This window comes from Carettochelys insculpta, chromosome 6 (assembly GCF_033958435.1).
Source record: "Carettochelys insculpta isolate YL-2023 chromosome 6, ASM3395843v1, whole genome shotgun sequence".
NCBI classification, from domain to species: Eukaryota; Metazoa; Chordata; order Testudines; family Carettochelyidae; genus Carettochelys; species Carettochelys insculpta.
In genome coordinates this window covers 80,833,718-80,858,574 of record NC_134142.1, presented here as the reverse complement: position 1 = coordinate 80,858,574, position 24,857 = coordinate 80,833,718, and the positions used below count along the sequence as shown (strand labels likewise).

Sequence of the window (24,857 nt, the reverse complement as noted above, 5' to 3'; positions counted from 1 at the left end):
AACATAAAACACATTTCAAGTTTAAATTAGAGACATGAAGCAATTTTGAACAATGCAAAGTTATATTGTCTAAAAGACTTACATGATGAATAGATTAGAAAGTAATTACTGATGAAGAGACATAAAGAGCACATTTGAATTACTTGCTATTGTCCAAAATATCACTGAAATTCTGGTGACTAAGTACTGTCTGCTTATCGCTATGTGAAACAGTACTCTATGGGTTCCTTATCTCTAAAGGTCTTCTTTCCGTTTCTGTATAGATATTCTCCCTTCACATTTTGAAGGTTTGAAGAAGAGGATTGTTTTTCGAGTCACACTAAGTAAACATTAAATGCATGCAGGCTTAAAACTAAAGCATGCATGTTACGCAGCAGCAATAAATAAGTGCTCGGCTTGCACGACTTTTGATGCTCAAGCATTGCCTTGTTAAAATGCCAAAAAAAAAAAAAGCCACACTTTTTCTTTGCATTTTTTTGAAAAGTAAAACTCTTCCTTTGATCTTGCAATATTTAGATTTTCAGTCTTTGGACAAATTATATTTATTTTAGTGAATATTTTTATGTTACAGATAAAGTGGATGAAATTGTACCCATTTCTAAGCCATCAAGAATTTCAGACAATGTAACTGTGGACTCACGAGTGGCAACGATTAAACCGCGGCCTTCCAGTAGATGCTTTCCCTCAGCTACAGATATGAATGTGAGTGGTGGCTATTAAATACTTTCACTTACAAAGCTGGGGTTCTAATTAGTACTGCTTTAATAAGAACAGTCTTTTTATACACACTAGTTACCCAGCTGTTATGTATATACCGGCACGGGAAAGTTGATAAATGTATCCCTATGTTAAATCATAATGATTAATATTTATTACTGTTCTAAGTTTGGCCATTGGCAATAAATTAAACATTAATCTATCTCTCACTTTTGGGTTTTACTCCCAACAACTCTGTTTTGGTTTTGACTAGACAGAGTTGAGCAATTTGTAGGGGGAGGGCACAGCAGTAACCCTATAAAAACACTACAAAGACTGAAATTCTATATCCTGGAAAACTAGAGACAGAACCTCACTCAAGAAGACACATCCCACTGGGCACCCTAAAAACAGAGTGTAGGTGTGAACCACCAGAAGAGCTAACTTCCCCAAGTACACACCTTCAGAGATGGTAGGCACATACTTGAGGCAGCTAGTCCTTCTGGGAGCACATGCTGCTGTGGCTACACTCAATTTTTAAAAGAAACAGCAAGTCCTGTGGCATCTTATAGCCTAACAGATTTTTTGGAGCATGAGGTTTCGTGGGCAAAGACACACTTTGTCAGATGCGTAAGGTGCCATAGGACGACTTGCTTTTGAAGATAAAGACTAACATGGCTACCCCTCTGATACTCAATTTTTAATGCACTAACTTGATCAGAACTAGCATGGGTGTCTCCCGTAGATCTGGGAATTACACTCCCAGTTCCGAATGTGGACACCCTCATATCTGAGTTTGCTTCTACTGGATATAAAGTCTTAGATGAAGGAAAAAGATAAATGTTTTCCCTACTGTCTAGCTGCATTTATGTCCTACTGAAAAACACCAATTCTTATTCATACACTTCACTTCTGTCAGTTGCAGAGGAAGGAATCCCAAAGTGTTCTGAAATATATCAGCAATGTTTTAGAAAATCAATGGGTTTCTCATGTCTAGAAGTAGGAAGGATGAGGCACTTAGGCAAGTCAATTAGGACCAGGTCCTGAAGGAGAGTTTTAAGTGTTGAACTGTCTTTGAGGATGTAGGCACTACTATCTGTCTACTTATATTCCACAACTGTACAATAGGGATAACAATGTTTCCCTACCTCAACACAGTGTTATGATGGTGAAATCCATAAGCCTTTATGAAATGAGCAGCAATGTCTCTCTGTGAGTTGCTGACAATCATTTTTCAGGAAGGCACTCAGCTACCATGCTAACATAGTCCAACTCTCGATCCCTAAGGATAGTAGAGCTCCTTATTCCTTCCTACTCCAAGGCTTGGCAACCCACAAACATTCCCTAAAATTTCACCAGAGCCAGCTTAGAGGAGTCAGGTTTACAGCAGCCAAAGAGGAGGCAGCAGTGGAGTTGCTCTGTACTACAACAGAGAGGAACGTGCCTTTGTGTGTCTTAACTAGGAAGATTTGTTGGAGAACTTAGCTCCACTGATGGCTGGCTGCTAGATGAACACACTAGGCATTCCTTCCACTTGGAGTCAAGGGTCAGCTGGGACTTTAAGCCATCCTCCACTTTCCCCTTTCCTGTCCAGGAATAAAATGTTGTGTATCCTTATAGTCTGCCTGGCCCTACACTCCCTATAACTATAGTTTTGCAGAACTGTAATTCTGTTAGTTTTGCACCTAGCTGCTAGCTAGACTCATCAAATGTAAAGAACCCCAGCCCATTGAGAAAGGAGGGAAGAATAGGGGCTTTTGTCCCTTGAAGAGTATGCGGTGCCTTACAAGTAGAGCGAATATGCAAATGACCATCCATTTGCAATTTCGTGAGCCCTCATTTGCATCGTGCTGTTGGCAGCCAGACTGAATCTAGATGCAGCCATAAGGAAGACTACTGATTCATTCCACGTTCGGAAACATGCCCATAATTTGTTTTAAAATGGGGTAATTTATTCTCTTGACCTACTTGTATTTCTGACTGAGTGGAAAATAAGCTATATTAGGCTTTCTGGCTCACCTTCATTTGTTTGATAACACCTACCTGATATATGTTTATTTTTAATTGTCCCAACTCCCTGTCCATTTTAATTGTCAAGTTTCTGCATAATAACTTTTTTTTTTAAAAAATCCTACCCTCTTTTTTGCCCTTTACTGTTCTGTCCTACTGACCAACCCTTTCAGTTCCTGTGTCCCTTGGCTCCTCTAACGCTACCTCCCATATTCCTCGCCTTCTGCATTGTAGTCAGTGGCTTCCTCCTCATCACTGCCTGCGTGCCAGCAGGGGGAGCATTAAGACTGCAAAACAGCTTTCCGGCTTTCACTTTCTATATTTGGTGCCATAATAAGTCCCAGCTGGCAGAAAGAAGCAATTGTGGGGGAAGTCCTGCTCAGCTCTTGGACTGGAGCAGGGCAGTGCACGTAAAATATGGGAGATTGTAACTGCCATGCTCTAACAAGTCTCTACTGAGCACTTGCAAACTACAGTTTCTGGAGAATTTGGTCAAGTTGTGTGGGTTTTCAGAGACACCACAAAACTGACACCAGGGTGTTCCCCTGCCTAACTTCAGGCTTTTGTAAAGTCTGAAGACTCAGGAGCTTTCTAATTACGGCATATGGCTGCGCTTTAAAAAAAAAACAACAAAAAAAAAAAAAAAGGGCGGGGGGTGCAAGACAATATACTTTGTGCTTGGAAATAACTATAGTAATTGAAACTGTCTTTAAAAAATAAATAACATTTAGACCAAGCCAGACCACTAGCATAGAAAAGTTCATCGCAAATAGTTAAAGTTGGTACTTATGAGCAACAGAAAACAGGTAGACTTAACTATTGGCAGAACTCTCACCTCTACCTATAAGAAATACTCTACAAGCATCTAGGTCCAGAATAAGCCTATGTAGGAAATTGCTGGAACTAATTCTATTTGATCTTAAATACTTTGTGATTCAATTGTAAATCTATGAGCTCATGTTCTGTTCAGTTGTTCCTGATGATCACCAGGCTATTAACCCATAATTTCCCAGTCAAAACTCTGAGGGCCAACTTCTGCCTCTTGCAGATAATTCAATTTGAAATGAATGGGACTACTTGTGTGAGTAGCATGAGCAGATATAGAATTACTAAACCTAGACAATTTCAGGCCTCTCTTCTATGGCAAAATATGGGAACTCTGATGTATGTGAAGGGCGACTTGAACAGCACTGCAGGTTTGTGCCAAAGCCCTTGGGAGGGAAAGAATGCTTGTTATCCCTTCAAATTTATCCATAAAATGTACTAGATGAATAAAAACAGCAATAATTTGTCAAAAGTAACTTTCTTACAAAAAGTTAGTTAATTATTCAAAATACAGGTAAAGCACAGGCCCAAAAGAAACTAGAAATGCCAAATGTGTGGTGTGTTTTCTTTATTAACCTCTAAATATTTAAGCTGAACAATGAAGTCTGTGGAATACAAGATGTATTATTTTTCTCATGGTATCTCTCTCTAACATGGCCCTTTGTACATAATATTTTTGTTTTGTTTCGTAGTCCATGTACGATAGACAGGGTATTGCTGTGATGACACCTACTGTACCTGGGACTCCTCAAGGTCCTTTTCTAGGTATACCTCGGGGTACAATGAGAAGACAAAAATCGATAGGTAAAATTTTTCTCGTGTAAATTTTACATGTGCATTTTTGGCACCTCTTATTAACTTCTGTTCTTGCTTAAAACACATGGACTTTATTTTTCTTCATCTCATTTGAGTCATTAGTTCTGATCCAAACCAAACCAGTTTGCATGAAAACTAGTACAATTTTCATATTTTGCTTTAATCACTTTAGGAAAGTGTTGAGGTGTTGTAAGGGGTATGGAAAGATGCCTTTAAATTGCTGGTGCAGAAGAGCTATTTTGGTAAATCAACTACATCGAAGTATCGTTTAGATGTTTTTATTGACCTGAAAATTTCATCATATGCTATGCAATCTGTGATATGCATCCAGCTGGTCTTATGGATTAACTAAGTTCCTTTTTTAATTCAAAGTGATCCTTTCACTGAGGGGAGGAAAAAAAACATTTTTGGTGCATTTTCTGTTAGAATTGATCGACTTTGCTCAAGGTATTTCTGGTCCAGTTACAAACATTATGCTTGAGTAAAGCTATTCTGCAGTATACCCACAATATTTTCAAATGTAGTGTAATGGCACAACCAACTATCATACAAAATGTTGTATTTTTTAGCAAAATCAGAGATTACTTTTATTACATATAATAGGGGTTCTGAACCCATGGGCCATTTGCCACCTAATAAGTGTGCCGCTCTGGCCCATGTGATACCCTCTGGGCCATACAGGTAGTGTATATACTGTGTGGATGCAGCCCACGTACCACATAGAGAGCTGCCTGTGACCCACCATGGTAAACAGATTGAGAACTGATATAGAGGCTAACATTCACTAAACATCTAAGGCTAACCCTATACTAGACATAGAAGTCAACCACTGATGCACAATTTTAGGTAGTTTAAAGACTAATAAAATGATTTATTTGGTGATGAGCTTTCGTGGGACAGACCCACTTCATCCGGTCAATCTCATTTCCAATACAGACTGACATTTATTAGTACAGAGGACCCCCCCAAAAAACTGCAATAAAAGCTGACATGGGGAGGAGTGATATGGGGACGTTAATTGTCCTGCCTGAGATAATTACAAGCCTCAAAGGAAGGGAAGCAGTCCTTGTAATGCGAGAGGTAATTAATGTCTCTGTTCATATCATGTATTAATGTGTCGAATTTAAATATGAATTCCAACTCACAAATTTCTTGCTCCAATCTGTTTTTAAATTCCTTTTGCTCCAGGATACAAATTCTCAGCTCTTTAACAGAATCTTTAACAGAATGGCCCACTCCACTAAAGTGTTCACTGATCAGCTTATGTATATTGAGTTTCTTGATGTCTGCTGTGTATTCACACCTCACAATCCATCGTTTATCGTCAAGCCCTTAGATACAATCTTATCTGCATTGATCCTATTGAAAGAGACTGAAAACTACAGGACCTCTACCAAGCATTCATAAAACTTAATTACCCACTAGGAGAAGTTTAAAAAAAATTGATAAGGCCGGACAAATACCCAGAAACCAGCTACTTAAAGATCAATAACAGAACACCACTTGTCATCGCCTATAGCCCCCAACTCAAAACCCTGCCACGCATCATTAAAAACCCACAACCTATTCTGGATCATGATGCTACACTCCACAAGGCCCTAGGTGAAGGCCTGTCTTTCCTGTAGACACCCTCCTAACCAAAAAAAGATTCTCACCAGTAATCACAGGCTACACCACAATAATACTAATCCTAGAACTTTTCCTTGCAACAAACCCCACTGCCAACTTTGTCCACCTCTTTATTCTGGGGATACCATCACTGGACCTAACCATGTTAGTTACAAGATCAAAGGCACATATTATGCACTTCCAGCAACATTACATATGCTATTATGTGCCAACAATGCCCTGCCACTATGTACGTTCAACAGACTGGGCAAAACCTTCACCAAAGAATAAATGGACACAGAGCAGACATCAAGAAACTCCATACACATAAGCCAGTCAGTGAACACTTCAATGGAGTGGGCCATTCTGTAAAAGATCTGAGAATTTGTGTCCTGGAGCAAGAAGAATTTAAAAATAGATTAGAGTGAGAAATTTGTGAGTTGGAATTCATATTCAAATTCGACACATTAACACATGGCATGAACAAAGACATCAATTACCTCATGCATTACAAGGATTGCTTCCCTTCCTTGGATGCTCGTAATTATCTCAGCCAGGACAATTAACATCCTCCTCCCCTGCCCCTCATCCCCATGTCAGGTTTTTTTTTTTTTTTCTTTTGGTCCTCTGTACTTATAAATGTCAGTCTTTTTTGGAAATTAAGTTGATCTTATGAAGTGGGTCTGTCCCATGAAAGCTCATCACCAAATAAACCATTTTGTTAATCTTTAAATGTTACATTTCTGCTGTTTTGTTTTGTTGGAGTACAGACTAACACAGCTACCTCTCTGTTACAATTTTAGGCATGCCAATTGAGTAGCTAGAATCGACTTAATCAGCAGTCAACTTCAATGTCTGTCTATACAGAAGAAGGTTGATGGGAGCGTTTCTCTTGTCAGCCTTCCTTAATCTTTACCACTTGCAAGACGCAAAACCCTGGAAGATCGACCCTGAGCAGGTCAATCTTCTGCGGTAGTGTAGACATTGCCTAAGTGACTTAAGAGGTTGGATGTGCCTAAAACTCTTCTGAAAATGGAACTTAAGCTCCCATGTCACTTAATTTGCATTTGAAAAATGTTATCCAAAATTAAAATGTCACTTTTTATGTAATATTGATGGTTCTGTATATTCCTTTTACTAAAACTATACAGACAAAATTCCCAGAAATGCTTTCTTATTGTACTTGCTGTGTAAACATCATGTTACTTTGTACATTTCTAGAGTGATACAGCCAGATATTGTTACAGTTATGGACACAGATATGCTTTCTCTGAATAAGCATTCCTTCCCTTCTTGTTATGTTTCAGTGAATATTCCCTTGTATGAAATTACTTCTAACTCAGAGAATCTTTAATGTTGCTTTGAGTAGTTTGTCTTTTTTTTCCACACCTTTATATTCACTTGAAGAGAAAATATATTCACGCTGAAGGTACATAAGACAAAAGCATTTGCCTGCAATCAGTAATCAGTTTAGTTTTGTTGCTGTGTCAGTCCTCTTTAATATTAGCATGTGACTTCATAGAAAATCAAGAGCATTTTTCATGTGCAGGAATCAATAAGCCAGCCAAGTTTTAGTTTTTGGGGTTTGTTTTTGTTTGTTTGTTTAAATTTGGATATGCTTCATGTTATACGAAATTGCTGTAACATCTTAGTGCATATCTATACAGCCTGCAGGAGCAAGCATCCCTGCTGAGGTGAACAAACCTGAGCTGTTAGAGCTCATACTAGTACTAGAGATGTAAAATTTGTTTTAATTAATGAACTAGTTAAAAGTTAAGTCTAACCAGTTAACCAATTAAACAAGGAGAGTGATGGGCAGGCAGGTGGCCGGGGGGGAAACCTCTCCAGCCCTACTGGGCTGGAACTGTCTACCCCCTCATTCCACTGCCATGAACAAGGACTGCTCCAGTCCTGCTGGAGAGCCACCCACATGCGGAAGGCCCTGCGGGGCTGGAGCAACCTCCCTGCCTATGTGCGGCAAGAGGCTGCTCCAGCCACCAGTTATAGGTAACTGGTAAACCTTACATTTTTAGGGTGAGGCTTACTCTAGAAATAGCTGTGTGGGCAGTACTCTGAAGTTTCTGCTCTGATTCTGAGAGCTGGGGAGGCATGGTCCTCAAAGCCAGAACTCCCTTCTCAGGCCCCGATTTCAAAGTGCTATCTACACAACTATTTTTAAGCACTAGCATGAGCCCTACCAGCCAAAATTTGTTGACCAGGGCTGGGAAGGTTGCTCCTTCGGGCTGGGTAGATGTTCCCTCAGAGTTATATTTTTCATGAAAATAATACTGGATTTAATAAAAAGCAGTTTTCTTAATGTTTTTCCCTTTTTTTTTCTTTCTTTCAGGAATAACAGAGGAAGAACGTCAATTTTTGGCTCCTCCTATGTTAAAATTTACCAGAAGTCTATCCATGCCAGACACTTCTGAAGATATTCCCCCTCCACCACAGTCTCTACCCCCATCACCGCCACCTCCTTCTCCCTCCCTTTATAACTCGCCCAAATCTCCAACATCAAGAAGCTATGGAACAATTAAACCTGCATTTACTCAGAATTCAGGTTCAAAGGTTTCTTCAGGTAGAGCTGAAAATATGGGAACAATGATGAGGGACAAAGGGATATATTACAGAAGAGAATTAGACCGTTATTCTCTCGATTCTGAGGACTTGTATAGTAGGAATGTTGCATTGCAGGCAAACTTCAGAAACAAGAGGGGTCAGATGCCAGAAAACCCATATTCTGAAGTTGGGAAAATAGCAAGCAAAGCAGTTTATGTGCCTGCCAAACCAGCAAGGCGGAAGGGAATGTTAGTGAAACAGTCTAATGTTGAAGATAGTCCAGAAAAGACCTGTTCTATTCCAATTCCAACAATTATTGTGAAAGAACCATCTACCAGCAGTAGTGGGAAAAGTAGCCAAGGAAGCAGTATGGAGATTGACCCTCAGTCTTCAGAGCAGCCTGGACAGCTCAGACCTGATGATAATTTAGGTGTCAGCAGTCCATTTGCAGCAGCCATTGCTGGAGCAGTGAGGGACAGGGAAAAGAGATTAGAAGCGAGGCGTAATTCTCCAGCTTTCCTTTCTACGGACTTGGGAGATGAGGATGTTGGACTGATGCCCCCAACGCCACGTATGAGGCAGTCTAAATTTACTGATGAGGGCATGTTTAGTAATGAAGATAGTTTTAGGCAATTGATGTCACCATCTCCAATTCCTGCACCTAGAGAATCCGAAAATCTTTTTAATAGTAGTGAACCTAGCAATGAGAGTGAGGCAAGGACATTAAATTCTTCATCCATAAAAAAAGCTAATGAAAACAATATGGTGGCAACTCAAACCATTAATGCGTCCACTTCAGATAATTATGTTCACCCACTCACAGGAAAGCTATTAGATCCAAACTCGCCTCTAGCACTTGCACTCTCTGCAAGAGATAGAGCCATGAAAGAACAAACACAGCAGACTCCAGGCAAAGGAGAAACTGGTAAAGCAGACCTTAATAAACCACTTTATATTGATACAAAACTAAGATCTAATATTGAAACTACATTTCCTGTGACGGCTACTGTTACCAGGCAAAATACACGTGGCCCACTGAGAAGGCAGGAGACTGAAAACAAATACGAAACAGATACGGGGAAAGAGAAGAAGCATGAAGAAAAGAAAAATATGCTGATAAATATTGTGGATACTTCGCAGCAGAAGTCAGCTGGCTTGCTCATGGTTCATACTGTGGATGCAGCAAAGATTGAGGACACTCTTGAAGATGATGAGAAGAGAGCTGAAATGGAAACGAACCCAGACAGTTCTCCACCAGAGATGCCAGAAGATAATGAAGAAGCAGAAAGTGGGTTGAACATATCTGCTACACCTGAGCCACCTGCATCTCCCTGCAAAACTATTGTAGCAGCTAGTTCTGTTGACGACCCTGTCATTTTGCCATTTCGTATCCCTCCACCCCCTTTAGCATCTATCGATATTGATGAAGAATTTATTTTTACTGAGCCATTACCTCCTCCCTTAGAATTTGCTAACAGTTTTGATATCCCTGATGACCATTCAGCTCCAGGTTCTTCTCTAACAGACTTACTTAAGCAAAGAAAAAATGGAACACCTACATCTGCTTCATTTAATCCCAACCAATCAGCAAATTCTTTAGACGGTAAAAAGCAAGTGGGTCTTTCAAACTGTTTGCCTGCCTCATTTGTGCCACCCCCTGACAGCTTTGATCATGTCACTGACTCTGGGATTGAGGAGGTAGACAGTCGATCTAGTAGTGACCATCACTTAGAGACAACCAGCACTATCTCAACGGTGTCCAGCATCTCAACCTTATCCTCTGAAGGTGGTGAGAACTTGGATACTTGTACAGTCTATGCAGATGGGCAAACATTTCTGGTGGACAAACCCCCAGTACCTCCTAAGCCAAAAATGAAGCCCATAATCAACAAAAGCAATGCACTTTATAAAGATGCTCTAATTGAAGAAACTGTAGATAGCTTTGTTATCCCTCCACCTGCTCCACCCCCACCTCCAATCAGTGCACAGCCCAGTATGACTAAAGTTGTACAGCAAAGGACCTCCAAGCTATGGGGCGATGTAAGTGAAGTAAAAAGCCCAATTCTCTCAGGCCCAAAGGCTAATGTTATTAGTGAATTGAACTCAATACTACAACAAATGAACAGAGAGAAATCCTCAAAGCCTGGAGAAGGGTTGGAGTCACCTACTGGAACAAAAACTGCAAGTCTCAGTACAAGGTAAATGCAACTAAATATTAAATAAGATCAATACTATTTTCAAGATTTAATTACTGTTTCCAAAATGGGAGCATATTTTTCAGACTTTACAGTAGCAGTCTCCACCATAAGAAGTTTGATAACATTAAAGATCAACCTCGGGGGTAAATACCTAATATAATGCTAAATTTTTCCCATGCTTATTCTGTTATTTTCTGGGTTAAAATAATGTACATTTTCACTGGGAAAATGATTCCACTTTCTGAGACTTCCTGTAATAACCACTTTGATAACAGCTACCAGCTACAGTTAGCTCCACTTTAAATCCCTTTGCTAGAATGTCACCCCTTTAGCATTCAATTTTTAGGCAATCTTGGAAGCTTCTTTAAGGAAGGTTCAGTAAATAGCAAAAGCAAGAAGCCAGAAACCAGTTGGAAATTTATAATTATTTGTTTCCATTTTAAGTTCTGTTTTTGTGAATGCTACAAGATTGAAGGGCTTGTGTACATGGAGCAGAGGTGTGCACTAATGTGTTACACATTAATTGGTCCCCAGATTCTGCAGATGCACATTAAAAGTTCCCTAATGCCCTTTAATGAGTACTCCTTGAAACAACAGGGTCTACATAGATGAATGAATGTGAAACACTTTAGTGCTGTTTAGAAATCACATGTAGTAGTGCTTGTGTTACCCTCCCACCCACCCCCTGCAGACAAGCATCATTGAGACCCCATCTGTGTTCAGAACTGAGGCAGGATTTATATTGATTTGAAACACAGTTTTGCTGAGAGAGAACAAGAAAAGGCCTGCAATAAATACTGAAATCATGCATGTGTACTATATGAAAATTACATAAACAAAATACAGGATAACATTTCTTCTATTTCTAAAGGAAAGCTCCTTAAAAATATACAGCCAACTGTAAACAGAGCAAACCTAAAATTTATGAGAGAAGTTGATCTGAAGTGGGGATGGCCGCCTACAATTGGGCAAAGAGTTCTCTCAGTTTCTATTACTTTGAACAGTCCATCCAATATTTTGAACTGGCTTGCTTTTTCTTTTAAAATACTATTTATTCAACAGAGTTCTTGCAGATTTACCAAACAATTATAGTTGTATTGAAATGTTATTCAGTTCCATAACTGATTGAGGCTGATAACATGCCAGTTTTTGTTTAGTCTTACTTCACATGCTCTGTGTGGCATTATTTGATTTAGGCAGCTAATTCAGTTAATCAGCAATATTGTATTCAATCATTGTATGACAAGAATCACAAAGCAATTTCTGTAACTGTTTTTTGTTTGCTTGTTTTTTACTGAAGTCACATGACCACTAAAATCTTGCTTAAATAACTGCTGTATGCAATATCCTTGTAAGTCACCTGATATATCGATGGTTTTCAATATTTTTTTATATTTCAGTTGCAGATATTTGTTTACCAAAGGAAATTTTCAGGGAACTAGAAAAATTTCTAGATCAGCATTCTTTTTTCATACTAGCTCATGGAGGTTTTTTTTATGGAGTTGGTTTCCAAAGCGTGCTTATGAAAGTCCCATGAGGATATCCTCTATCCTTATACACTTGAATGTATATTGTATTATACTGAATACAAAAATTGTCATTTTAAACATGCTAGAAGAACAATAGTGCAATAATTCTAGGTCTGTGCAGAGGCCAACAGGTAACTGGAAAAGTCAAGTATATTTTGCTAAAGTAGCAACTCTAGATACGCCACCTGTATCTGAACAGAGCGATATTCTGCTAAATCCTATAATTGGATACAAAATAACTTCTTTACTTTCAGTTTTCTGAATGTTGCTGGTGTCCTATAAGAGATTTCAATAGTTGGGCTTGACCTGTATGTTGTAAGAAAAAAATGGTATCCTCTTGGTGGTAAGGAGAGGTTTGGTATTACACAGAGTTTAGGAGAGGGTACTGACCTGTGAGCTCATCTTTTGCTGCGGAGTTATTAATTGTTTGATCTGACCTGCCATGTAGAAATACATTTTTGTTTGACACTTTGGTGCATAAAATAGTAATGCTACTATACATTAGTTACTATCCAAATTATTTCCTCTAGAATTATTGTGCTGGGCAGCCATGAAAACTGGGTGCTGAAACATGGAATGACTGCCACAGTTTGTGTACAGAATGGAGATGTGCTTGGCATTATAGAAAGTGTGGCTTTTTAAATACCAAATGGTCTCCAATTTAGGAAGCAGTATTTTCTCAAGTCCCAAAGGATGGTAGCTGAAGTTTCTTTCCTGCTGGATGGTGACCATAAAGGAAAGTATTAAAGTTCATACAGAATTCTTAGAATGAAGATACAGGTAAAAAAAAATCCAGGAAAGTGGAGTGCCTTTCGGTTGTTCTTCATGTAAACAGAGAACATAAGTTGCGTTGTCTGGTCCAGTTGAGGAACCTTAATACAATAAAAACAAATAGCACAGTGGTTTGAGCGTTGGCCTGCTAAACACAGGGATGTGAGCTCAATCCTTGATGGGGCCATTTAGGGGGCAAGTAGATTCATATATATCTGTCAGGGATGGTGCTTTGTCCTGCTGTGAGTGCAGGGGACTGGACTCGATGACCTGTCAAGGTCCCTTCCAGCTCTGTGAGGTAGGTATGTCTCCAATGACATTTGTGTAATGCATGTACTTTCACCAAAGGTGAAGCAGAAACTGAACTTAGAGGATGCGTTTGGTAATTTCATAAACCATGAAGTTGCCTAATTATAGATGAAAAATGACGGTCTGTACAACCTCTCTTTGCTCCCCTCGTGACTGCAGGGTTTGGTTTGGTTTTCCTTTTCTTTATGTAAAGTCACTTTATGCTGCTAGTTTACTGGGTTTGATGAGCCTAATCTTATTTAATTCTTTCGTATTTTCAACTATTAGGTCATTTCTAGATTACATTAGAACAGGACATTCCTGTTTGTTCCAAAATATTGTGTGGCAAATAATTAGACCACATGCTTTGCCATTCCTTCCTTTTTTTTCCTGAAATAATCAGAACTGGATGGATTCACTGCAACTCTTTCATGAGTCAAAATAAAGTGCTTCATTTACTGGAAGGGGAGGGTTTTAAAATGAAATGTGGAAGTAAATGTAAAGACTTCTTTCTGGGGAAGGAAGAAATTAGGCTGACAGGAAAGCCTTCAAACAGTTTTGAAAGAGCTGCTAACGTATTGTTTTTAAAAAAATCATCATGCAAAAAAGGGGTATTCATAGGTGACAGACCTCTAGAATTAGTTTTCTACTGCAAAACATGAGGGTAGCAGTTACATTGTATTATTCCCTCAAAGCTTTCCTATCACACATAGAATGTAGTTTGAAGTTGTGATCACCAGTGAGTATAGAGATCTAATTCAAACGATACCTTTAAAAAACAGAAATTAAAAGGTAAAGTTGAATGCAAATCAACTGTCAGCTAGTCCTTCTGTGAAAAAATATTTGCAAACACACGTTTGGAACACAGAGTGCAGGGAAGGCGTAATTCTGGAAGACCTAGGAGTTATAATAGACAGCAAGTCAGACATTCATTTAGAATGTGGTATGACAATTAAATAAAATAAATAAATGGCCTATTAAGTGTTGATCTGTGTATAAAGATGCATCACCTCACCAAACAGGGATTTTATTCTTCCTATAATTCCAGTAGGACATATCTTGAATACTGGTGAGGGGAAAGGTTTTGTTTAATTTGGTATCAGAAAAGTGTAGGCACATATGAGGAATTCAAAGATGAGCAGAAAATGGGAACTGGATGAATTTATGTATGAGAAGATTCGAAAAAGCTAACTAACTATTTCTTAGCTTAACAGAGATTGAGGAAATAGTTGAGAGAGAGTCTACAACAGTGGTCAGAATTGGTTGACCGGGATCAACAGGTCAATCCTGAGGAATCTCCCAACTGATTGCAATCAGCACTCAGAAGTCACCTGTACAATTCCCAGTACCGCTGTCAGCCACATTGCCTCTTCAAGGTCATATGGCCCTGCTGGGGGCAGGGCTCTGGGCAGTTACAGCCACATGGCCAGTAGGAGCTGCCAATGTGAGATCCTGGCTTATGGGAATGGTGGCACCATGCTCCTCCCCTTCAGCTGCAGTATGTGGTAGCAAAGGACTATGGATCAGTGGCCACTGATGACTGTCATCCCTGCAGGGCTCTAGCATGTTGACCTTAATAAAAAGGTTGAAGAACACTGATCTACAGTTGTTTAAAGGATGCAAAATCCAATTAAAGGAATTCTTTAATGTGTTAGACGGAGGTGGTAGGAGAGAATATACCTGGAAGTTATAAGATGAAATTCAGTTTGAAGATTAGAAAAGATTTCTGTTTCTTAATATGCACAGGACTCTGTATTTCAGGCCTGATCTGTTTCCAGTAAAGTCTGAGATCATTGCCAATGACAGCAGTGGGATCATGATTGGAACCTTGGTCTTTTTTCTGCTTAACATATTCTGTGTTCTGCCTAGGGAAGCAGTGGGCAAATACTGGCATGCAGGCCAGATACAGTTCACCAGGGTTGGCCCCTAGAAGGCCGCTGCTGCTATATTTCCCTGCATCTCTATGGGTATGGGCTCTTGCAGTTCCTGTCGGCCGCAGATTGTTGTTAGTGGCCAATGGAATCTGCAGAAAGCAGTATCCAGATCCACACTGCTTCCTGCATCTCCCATTGGTCAGGAACAGCGATCCACAGTAAATAAGAGTTGCAAGCACCTGTACCTGTGGAGGCACAGGTGAGTATAGTGTTGGAAGCCCGCCAGCGGCTAACCCTGGCAAACTGCTGCCATCTTATTGCCCACCCCTGGCCTACTGCACGAATGGATGACAAATTCTTTTATGTGGTGGGAAGAAGAGGGGACAGCAGATGCTAATGGCAAACTCATGGGAGCGGACAAAATGCCTACTTCTCCGTCCTGACACTAACTTGAATCTGGCCCTAGCATGTGAGTTAATGCATAGAATTGTCCATTCTAAATTTGCGGGATCTCCAGAAACTGCTTGCATAAAATCATCACTGCCTTACTCAACAGATCTGCTGCACTCCGTGTATCACTCACTTTTGGTGATAAATACATTTTTCATTGCATTTAGTCCTGTCCCAACTATGACTGAGTAAGTTGGTGTCTTTATTCCATTTGTGCATGACCTGCAGAATTATTTACTAAGTTCCAACGTACTTTGGCCTATTGTTTTGTGACATTTTCAAGCACTTGAGGTATTCAAATTCTTTTTAACATAGAAAAGCATTGGGTGATCTAAATAGAGGAGTTGCTATCTCTCTGGCTACGTCTACAGTATGAGATAAATTCGATTTTAAGGAAGTTGCTACAATATTAAAATGTCACAGTCTTCACTGTAAATACCATTAGTTCGAATTAGGGAGTATTGATAGTGATATTATAATATCATCAGTAATGGCTGGGTGTAGCATCAAGTTAGAATTGAAAATTTCATATAAAGGCATGTGTGGAAGTGCCATATCTCAAAATTAAATTTATTAGCCTCCAGAAGTGTCGCGTATGTATCCCACAAAGCTATGTGGTTAGTTGCCAGGTAAGGCTGCTGCTCTCCTGGTGTGCAGGAAAGAGGTCACAGGAAGCCTGTGAATTTGAATTTGAATTCATCAGCACCCAGTCCTTGAAATATAAAGGGTATCCATAATGAAAAATGTCTTTTACCTATTGCATCGCACCGGATTGGTAGCCATCTCCTTCGGTTATGAGCATTCAGGGTAGTGACTGGCCAAGTAGCTCTTAGGTTCACAAGAGAGCTCCAGTGTGGACCCATCAGGAGATGCTGGATCTTCTTGCAGTTTGGGGAGATGAATCAGTGGCGAGCAGACTTCAGGTGTCCAAGAGAAATGTGAACACACATGGTAAGATCTCGCAGCTGATGACCACCAGAGATTACTCTCAGGACTCTATGCAATGCCAGTGAAAAAGAACTCTGGCAAGCCTATCACAGAGTCCAGGAAGCCAACCGGCATTCCAGGTCATCTCCACAGACTTATCACTATTATGAACAGATGCACATGTCTCTTGGCAGCACGGGGAATCCCACCACGTTTCCCAGTATTAATTATGACAGTTGTGGAGGCCCTGGCATGGAGTCGGGTGAACCAAGAGTTGCTGGAGGGCCAGGAGCAAGAAGCCAGTGGAGAAGAGGAAGGGGGCAACTAGGAGGGGCCCGAGGAAGTTCTTCCTGGCAGCCTGGATCTCTTCACCCTACAGCTGGAACTGATCCCCTTGATGCCGGTCTCCAAGCCCCTGGGACCAAGTTGTTCTGGTGAGTATTTTTTCTGAACGCTAGAAGTGTATTCTGGCTGGATATACGTATGGGCGTGGGTACAGGTTTTCTATGAATCTGCACCCCTCAGAACGGCATGTTAATACTTCTGAGGATGAAGTGCTTATCTGTTTTGGAGATTTCCTCAAATGCCTCATCCAGGCACTCTTGTATATTTTGCACCAAGTTTTTGGGCAGGCCTGACTTATTGTGGCTTCTACAGTAGTACACCTTGCCACACCAGGCAAACACATAGTGATTTCATATCAGGCCATTACACAGCATTTTGGCAAATTTTCCAGACTTGTGGTCACACAGGATGAGCAGCTCTTCTTTGTTGATCTGTTAGTTTTAGGAGGGTGATGTCTTTTTTTGTCACTCTGAAAAAGCACAGGAATTTGGATTGAATTTTTTTTTTGCAGTGCTTCCTGCCCTTTTACATTTCCCTGGAACACATTGTTGCACTATGTGGTTGGTGCATGCTCTGTTTCCCCACTTTGCATGGATGGCAGGCTGTATGGGCTTTCTCCCCTCCCATTTCCCTTTCCCTCTCACACATTTTTTTTCCCTCAATTCACAGGGATCCCTCTTCACCCAGCCTTCCATGCAGCTGGAATCAAACCTTTCCCCACTCTTTCCTTTCACCATGCGGCTGCCAGGCTCTGAAGTCCTTGCTACTTGCAAAGGATTGCTCCAGGAATGGGTGAAAAAAAAATTTCCCCTACTCCAGGACAATGGCCAGCTTACCCGTCTTTGCAATCCCACTCACATGCTCCCCTCCCTGCTGTAAAGTGGACAATAGCTTATCATGTCCACAACTAAATGTTCTGGATAAATGGTTTAAATGATGGCTTGTGCAAGGCATACCTGGAATACCATCCTTAATAAGCCTTAAGCAGCCTTGCAAAAGAAACCTTCCCTGGTAATAAAGACAGAGACCCATTCATTCCATGAGTAAGAGTTCAGTGTGAATTGTATCTCAGTTGTCATGCCCAGTGTGGAAGACAGGCTGAGGAAGCATAAAAAGATGCAAGCAGAATCTGATCTTGCAGCATGTGGAGAGGTCTGAAGCAGAAACCAGTGATGTGAAAAGGGAGATGGCATAGTGGCGTCACAGTACAGCAGAGTGATAGCAGAGTGTGCTTGACTTCCAGAGAGAGCCAGCGGCAAGCAGACTAAAAACATGGCAAAGCTCATAACAGCAGTGAGTGACCAAATGGAAGTCCTGGGCTCCATGCTGGAGCTACAGAGGGGCTCCCAATGCAGCAGTTGGGAATCCCTTGAAGACAGGTCACCCACCCGCTGTCGTCATGGTTCCAGAACGTGGGGAGGGTGGAAAAGGTGAGCCTGCTGCTACAGCCTCCATGGTCACTGCCAAAGAATATTCCACCAACCTTGACCACACTTTGTTTCCCAGCAGCTTAAACCTCTCTTCCACCCAAAATAAACATTCTTTTGAGCTTGGTGTGATTTTTTTTTTGGGGGGGAGCATGGTATGCATGAGTGGTAGGGTGCACAAATCATTGCTGAGATTAGGGTGGGTTGGGGACAGCTGATAGCACAGCTGCCCACTGCTATGCCAAGGTCTGCAGAGGATTTGTGGCAGAGGCCCCAGCATGGCGAGAGCTGATAGCACAGTTGCATTCCCCTATACCAGGTCCACAGAGGACTCATGGCAGTGGAACCTGGGCAGGGAGGGCCGATAGCATAGCAGCCCTTTCTTTAGGAAAATAAGCTTGCGTCCACATCCGTTTTTCTGCCTGCAACTGAATCCCCTCCCTCCAAGTAAAAACATTCATGTAAGACCTGGTCTGGTTTATTGGTTCATATTTGGTGGGGAGCACAAATGAGTTTGGAGAGTGGGGGTTGGTTGCTCTTACAGCAGAGAAACACATCACCATCATATACATGGTATATACATAATATTACATAATTACATTCATAATATTCATGAAGCTATTTTTTAAAATGTCCCTGATTGCTGCCACCTCTGCATGGTTATTGGTGAACAGCAATGTAGGCAGCTGTTAGTAAGCCCTGCCTATGCTCTCAGCCTCAATATTCCATGTGTTCAGGAAAGAATCCTACCTGGATTCACAAATGTTATGGAAAATAACTCACAGGGGGCACATTAGTTTCATCAAGGTTCAAACAGGTCAATAGGCATCTGAACCTTGCTTCTAAATGGCTAAAGGTGCATTCAACCACCATTCTGATTTTGCTGAGTCTTTGATTGAAGTTTTCTTTGCTGCAGTCCAGGGCTCCTGTGTCGGGGTTCATAAGACAAGGCACCAGAGGGTAAGCAGTGTCGCCCAATATTACAGTAGACATCTCCACATCACCAATCTTGATTTTCCAGTCTGGGGGAAAAAAGTCTCATCCATAAGCTTTCTGTACAGCCCAGAATTTCTGGAGAATGCGCCCATCGTGAACCTGCTTTGACCATCCCACATTGATGTTGGTGAAACAGCCTTTGTGATCTACCAATGCTTACAATACCATGGAGAAGTACCTCTTTCTGTTTATATACTTAGAGGCCAGGTGGGCTGGGGCCATGATGGGGATGTGTGCCATCTATTGCCACACCACAGTTAGGAAACTGCATGACAGCACAGCCATCCACTATGGCCTGTACATCTCCCAGGGTCACAGTCTTCCTGAGGAGATGCTGACTGATTTCACTGGCTACCTGCATCACCACGGCCCCCCCACTGTGGATCTGCCCACTCCAAATTGATTTGCCACTGACCAGTAAGTGTCAGGCATTGCAAACTTCCACAAAGCAATTGCCACTTGCTTCTGAACTGTTAAAGCCGGCCTCATGCTTGTGTTGCTGTGCTTCAGGGCAGAGGCCAGCACATGAACAAAGTTCCAAAGATGTAGACTTGCACATGAGAAAGTTCTGCAGCCACTGCTCCTCATCCCAAGGACTTCAAAACAATGTGGTCCCACCAGTGTGTGCTGGTCTCGTGAGTCCAAAACTGCCATTCCACTGTGAGTAATGCATTCAGGGCAGCCAGCAGTTGTGAGTTCTTGGACCATCGTAGAAAGATTTCCTGTTCAAAACCTTCATCAACCATCAGCTCACTTTGTAATTGACACAAAAATTGCACAACCATCCATGAAGTTGCCATAAGTGTGTGCAATGACTTGAAGCATTTCAGGGTCTATGATTGCGCTAGTGCTGTCTTCCCTTTGTTTTCACGTGGTTACTAGGTGCTCTGAATTCTGGAACAATAGTTTGCATTCTACGATAGTGACATCAAACACCCACAAGCAACTGGGGCTAAGGCACTGTGGGATAGGTACCCCCCATTGCATTGCTCATGCAGTTGAACTTGGGGATGCAGAAACTTGACATGGAGGTTGAATTTCCACAAGTTTTGTGGACACTTAAATTCACATTCGTAAGAATGAGGTTAAGAAGTTGGATTTATCTCGTAGTGTGGACATAGCCGCGCTCTCTCTCTCCCTTTCTCCTTCTCTGAAAGAGAACTGGGAAACTTACTAAGAACAGGGCCACCACTCTGGTAGAGGGTATGTAGCAAGAGGAGCAGCTGCCTGGGTCCAAGGCCAAATAGCTACCAGAGAGCTGGCAGTTAACAGGGCTAAGTAAGAGGCTATCCTCCATCCCTGTCCCCTTCTAGGTGCCTGGAACTAGGTCCCCCACCTTGCCCAGGGGCTTGGCAGTTCTTGTCAGCAGCTCTGACTAAGAACAGGATTTCTGCATTTGAATTAGCTCCGCCAAATGGATATGGGAAACATTTTAGCAAGCCTGTTAGTCACCCTAACCAAACAGAAGCAGTGGTATAACGCATGCAAGCATTGTTCAGGGGTTGACTTCGGGTTCTGGTCACAACACTCAGCACCAAATGCATGATGAAATTGAGCCATTGCTTGTTCATGTGAAATGTAAAAAAATTACAGCCTATGTAGCATTGCTAAATGTCAGTAAAAATTATCTCTGTGCAGCTAGTAACAGAGACTTGAACTACAAGGCTTACTTCCAATTATAGGATGCATTGTAGCTGTCATAACTGTAACTCAGTCATGGTGATTTTATCATTTCATGGTGCTGATTAATTTCAAACTACAGATAATTGGTGAGCATTAGTCAAAGAGCATCATGAAATATGACCTCTGTGCATTTTCTGGTAAACAAGGACTACAGAGATGATGTAATGAGCAGAATTACACACTGAGTTATTAAGCAAACAAACCCTAAAAGCACTTCTTTCTTCATATTTTGCTGTAGTAATAATTCCTATAAGTGTAGTTGTGATGGCCATGGGTTGCTGAACATAGAGATGCGTGAAAATGGTAACTTAGAAACATTTGGCTAAAATGTCTACTTGCCCCTGCACTGAATTAACTAATTTGCAGGCCGGACAGGAGTAAAGAGATGAGAAGAAATCCAAAGGATGTGCCTGCTTAAATTATATTGCTAAGAGAAGAAATGATGAGTAACTAGATGGGGGACTGGATCTTTATTTGAATCTGGCCAGCTTCCCCACCCCATAGTTCCTTCCAATCATCTAGTCCAGGCAATTTTGGAAACCAGTCCTAATTACAAAATGTTATTTTGAGTCTGGCTAATATATCTTTGTACATTGACTAAATTATTATACCTCAGGTCTGGATATCCAATTCTCTCTGCCTCGGGCCCCCCCCGCCAAAAAAAAAAAAAAAAAAGCATTCATTGAAGACGGGACCTATTTGACCACAATATAAAAACAGAGATTGTAATAGAAGCTGGATATATTCAGTCCCAGGGATTTTGCTTTAAGTTCATCTGTTCAAAAATACTTTGGGAAGCAGATCTGCACTGTAGCTTTGAAGGAGCTGTATTTTTCCCATAATATTGGGAGCTAATATTAGCAGTTCTGTAAATTAATTTTAAAATCTACAAACTTCTATATGGACCTGATAGAGCAATACAGGTGATAAAATCGGGGAGCGGGGGGGAGTGGGGGAGGGTTACCCATGTTAACAGATTAGTGTGTACTCTGTGAACCAAGTAGTTGCTTAGCAACATAATGATTAGGGTAACCTAGGGGATCCCAGTGAATAATGTCAGTATGATTAACACCAAATAAACCAAGGTGCTCTGAGGGAGAAGAAAAAAGCAAGAGAACAGCCGAAGGTGAAAATGGCATCATTCATCATGAGTTTCCTTAATTGTTCCAGTCTGATTCAGTGTGCTTATAAGGAGTAAATAGTAATGACAGTTGTTGTAGGTTCCAATCACTACTCTTACTAAATCATATTGCTTTAGATGAAAATGGTTATAACTTATTCAGGACGTAATTCTTATCTGATGTCTTGATGTCTTTTATGTTAGCAGTGGGCCTGAGTCCGGTAGTGCTACGTGCCTTCCATTCCCATTGAAAACAATGGGAGTCAGACATACTTAGGCAGCTTGCAGGATTGAGCCTGAAGGGAATGAAAAAAAGGTAGTGTACTGGGATGATAATTTAAAAAAAAAAAACCTCTCCTGTCTCAATTTCCTGTAATATATACTTGAGAAGGGACACAATTTTATCATAACCAGGTAACGTAGAGTTACATTCAACAGAGTTCTGCATAGTAAATGTCAATGCATTAGCTCATCATCATCGTTATCTTTTGTGACTACTCTAAACAAATAAGCCACCAGTAAATATTTTTAAGTTACTGTGTGTCCATTGCTTTCAGTTCATCCCATGAATTGCCAGCCAGTTTCACAGGATTTTTGCTTTGTGCATTATTTTGCAGTGTTTTAGTCATTCCATTTTGTTTTTCATTTTTATTTGCTCCCATGACTGCTGCTCACAGAAGAGGGTCATGCTGAAGTGCCATGAAGTAAGTGATGACAAAGAGCATAGAATATTCTGTGTTGTGCCTTCTTGCTGCTTTAATTTTCACTAATTGGTACCACATTTTTAATGTTACTTTATTACTAACTGCAGTTTGGATTAGTTGATCCTAATCCAGAAATGGTAGCCACTTCTAAAATCACTAATTTACAGAACTGGGTCTGATTTCAGAACAAGATTAAATCTAACTTTTTCATGAAGCAAGATCTCAGCAAAGATATTTAAATAAGTAAGAGCCATTCACTACATTGCTCACAGATGAATAATTCAACAACTGCTTTCTCATACAGCCATGTGGCATTTTAGTATCCTTTTACTCTGCTTTGCCATTTTCTCATTGCTCTCCTTCCTTATTGGACTACCTGAATAACACCCAGTGATAAATGAGCTGTTTGGCCACAGATGAATTTCACACATGCTTTCCCGTTTTGACAAAATGAACTTGCATCTGACTTTGTTCAATGCAAAGAAAAATCACAACTATGTGAGACATTAAAGTAAACCCTCGAGTTACAGGGGGGTTGTGTTTTGCACCACTCGCATAACTCAAAGTTTTGTGCAAGTTGAGGGGAGGGGGGAACCAGGCTGCAGCCTGGTTCCAGCCTCCCTGGGGCTTGCAGGAGCCAGGAAACTGACGAGCCCACCAGAGCTGGTCAGTTTCCTGGGTCCCAGAGAGGCAGGCACCTGCAACCCAGGGGCAGCCTGGTTCCCATCTCCCCCGTTTGTGGGATTCAGGAAACTGACCCCAGCCATGAGCTGGTCAGTTTCCTAGGTCTCAAGGAGCTGGGAACCAGGCAACAGCCTGGCTCCCGGCTCCCCTCCTCTTGCAGAGCCAGGAAACGGACCAGGGCAGCAAGCCTGGTTAGTTTCCTGGCTCCAAGGTGGGGAGTGGGAGCTGGGGCAACCTGGCTCCTGGCTCCCCTCTACTCCTTGGAGCCAGGAAACTGACCAGGCTTGCTGCCTTGGTCAGTTTCCCGGCTCTGCAAGGGGAGGGGAGCCAGAAGCCCAGCTGCTGCCTGGTTCTGAGCTCCCCACCACTCTGGGGACTGTGAAACTGCTCCTGTCAGTGGCGACATGAGTCAAGCTGCTACCCCTGACAGGAGCACTCACCCCACTCCTGGCACGGACAGCAGCCTGACTCTTGCTGCACCTCTCAGGGCATGGCCTAGAGTCAGTCTGCTGCCCAACAGAAGCGGTTTTCTGTGCCTATCAGACCGTGTCCCATTAACCCCAGACGCGCAGCTGGCTTGCTTGTATCTGGAAGGTTTACTGTATCAGTTTCTATAAGTTAGGCATGATGTCCAGGCAGGTTCCCAGTCACAACCAAAACTCCACTACATCTCCTGCGCTTGTAGTAGATCCCTTCCCATACCTACCTCCACTCCCATGTTCCCATCTTCTGTTAGTCAGGTGAAAACCACCTGCTACAGCTGAAGCAGGTGCTCTTCCCGCTCCTCCATGCAGAGGCTTCCTGAGCGCTCTCTAATACCACTGAATTTTTTACTCCCAGTGTGCCTCACCAGCCTGCACACCATCCTTTATCTTCACCAGCCCCCAGATCAGGATTCCCGATCCTGCCTCACTTCTTTCCCACCATAAACCACCTCACAATGAGACCCAGTGACCTCTTCTGGTCTCTCTCTGTAGCTAATAAATTCTAACGACTAGCTTTTCAGTTTCTCTGTTGTGCTGAACTGAAGTAAAATACAAATATTTGCAATTACAGAAACATTTTAAGTACACAAGTCCGGGCTTGAATAACCTTATTCTGTACTGTATTTCTATTTATATTTTATTGGCTCTTTTTCTTTCCGTAAGACTTGTTTTTCTGAAAGAAGGTGGAAGAGCTTTGTCATAGACAGCAGGCCTTTAGGCAAGTCACAGTATAAAAATAGCTTGGATGAGAACATAATGCAAGGTTTTGTAGTTTTCTCCCCCACTTCCCACAAGGGAGCCATCTAGGATATATTGCACCATGCTGTCTGCCACTGAATCGTTCTTTTAATTAAAAATATTA

General features: G+C 41.5%; 1 protein-coding gene across 1 annotated transcript in view; it reads left to right on the top strand.

Annotated features, from left to right (window-relative positions):
* Positions 1-24,857, top strand: part of SHANK2 (SH3 and multiple ankyrin repeat domains 2) — a 721,067-nt gene that overhangs the window by 686,656 nt on the left and 9,554 nt on the right. Inside the window, exons 21-23 of the mRNA XM_074997460.1 lie at positions 572-702; positions 4,224-4,335; positions 8,303-10,712. Coding sequence (XP_074853561.1) covers positions 572-702; positions 4,224-4,335; positions 8,303-10,712 — 2,653 coding nt within the window. The remainder of the gene's footprint in view (positions 1-571; positions 703-4,223; positions 4,336-8,302; positions 10,713-24,857) is intronic.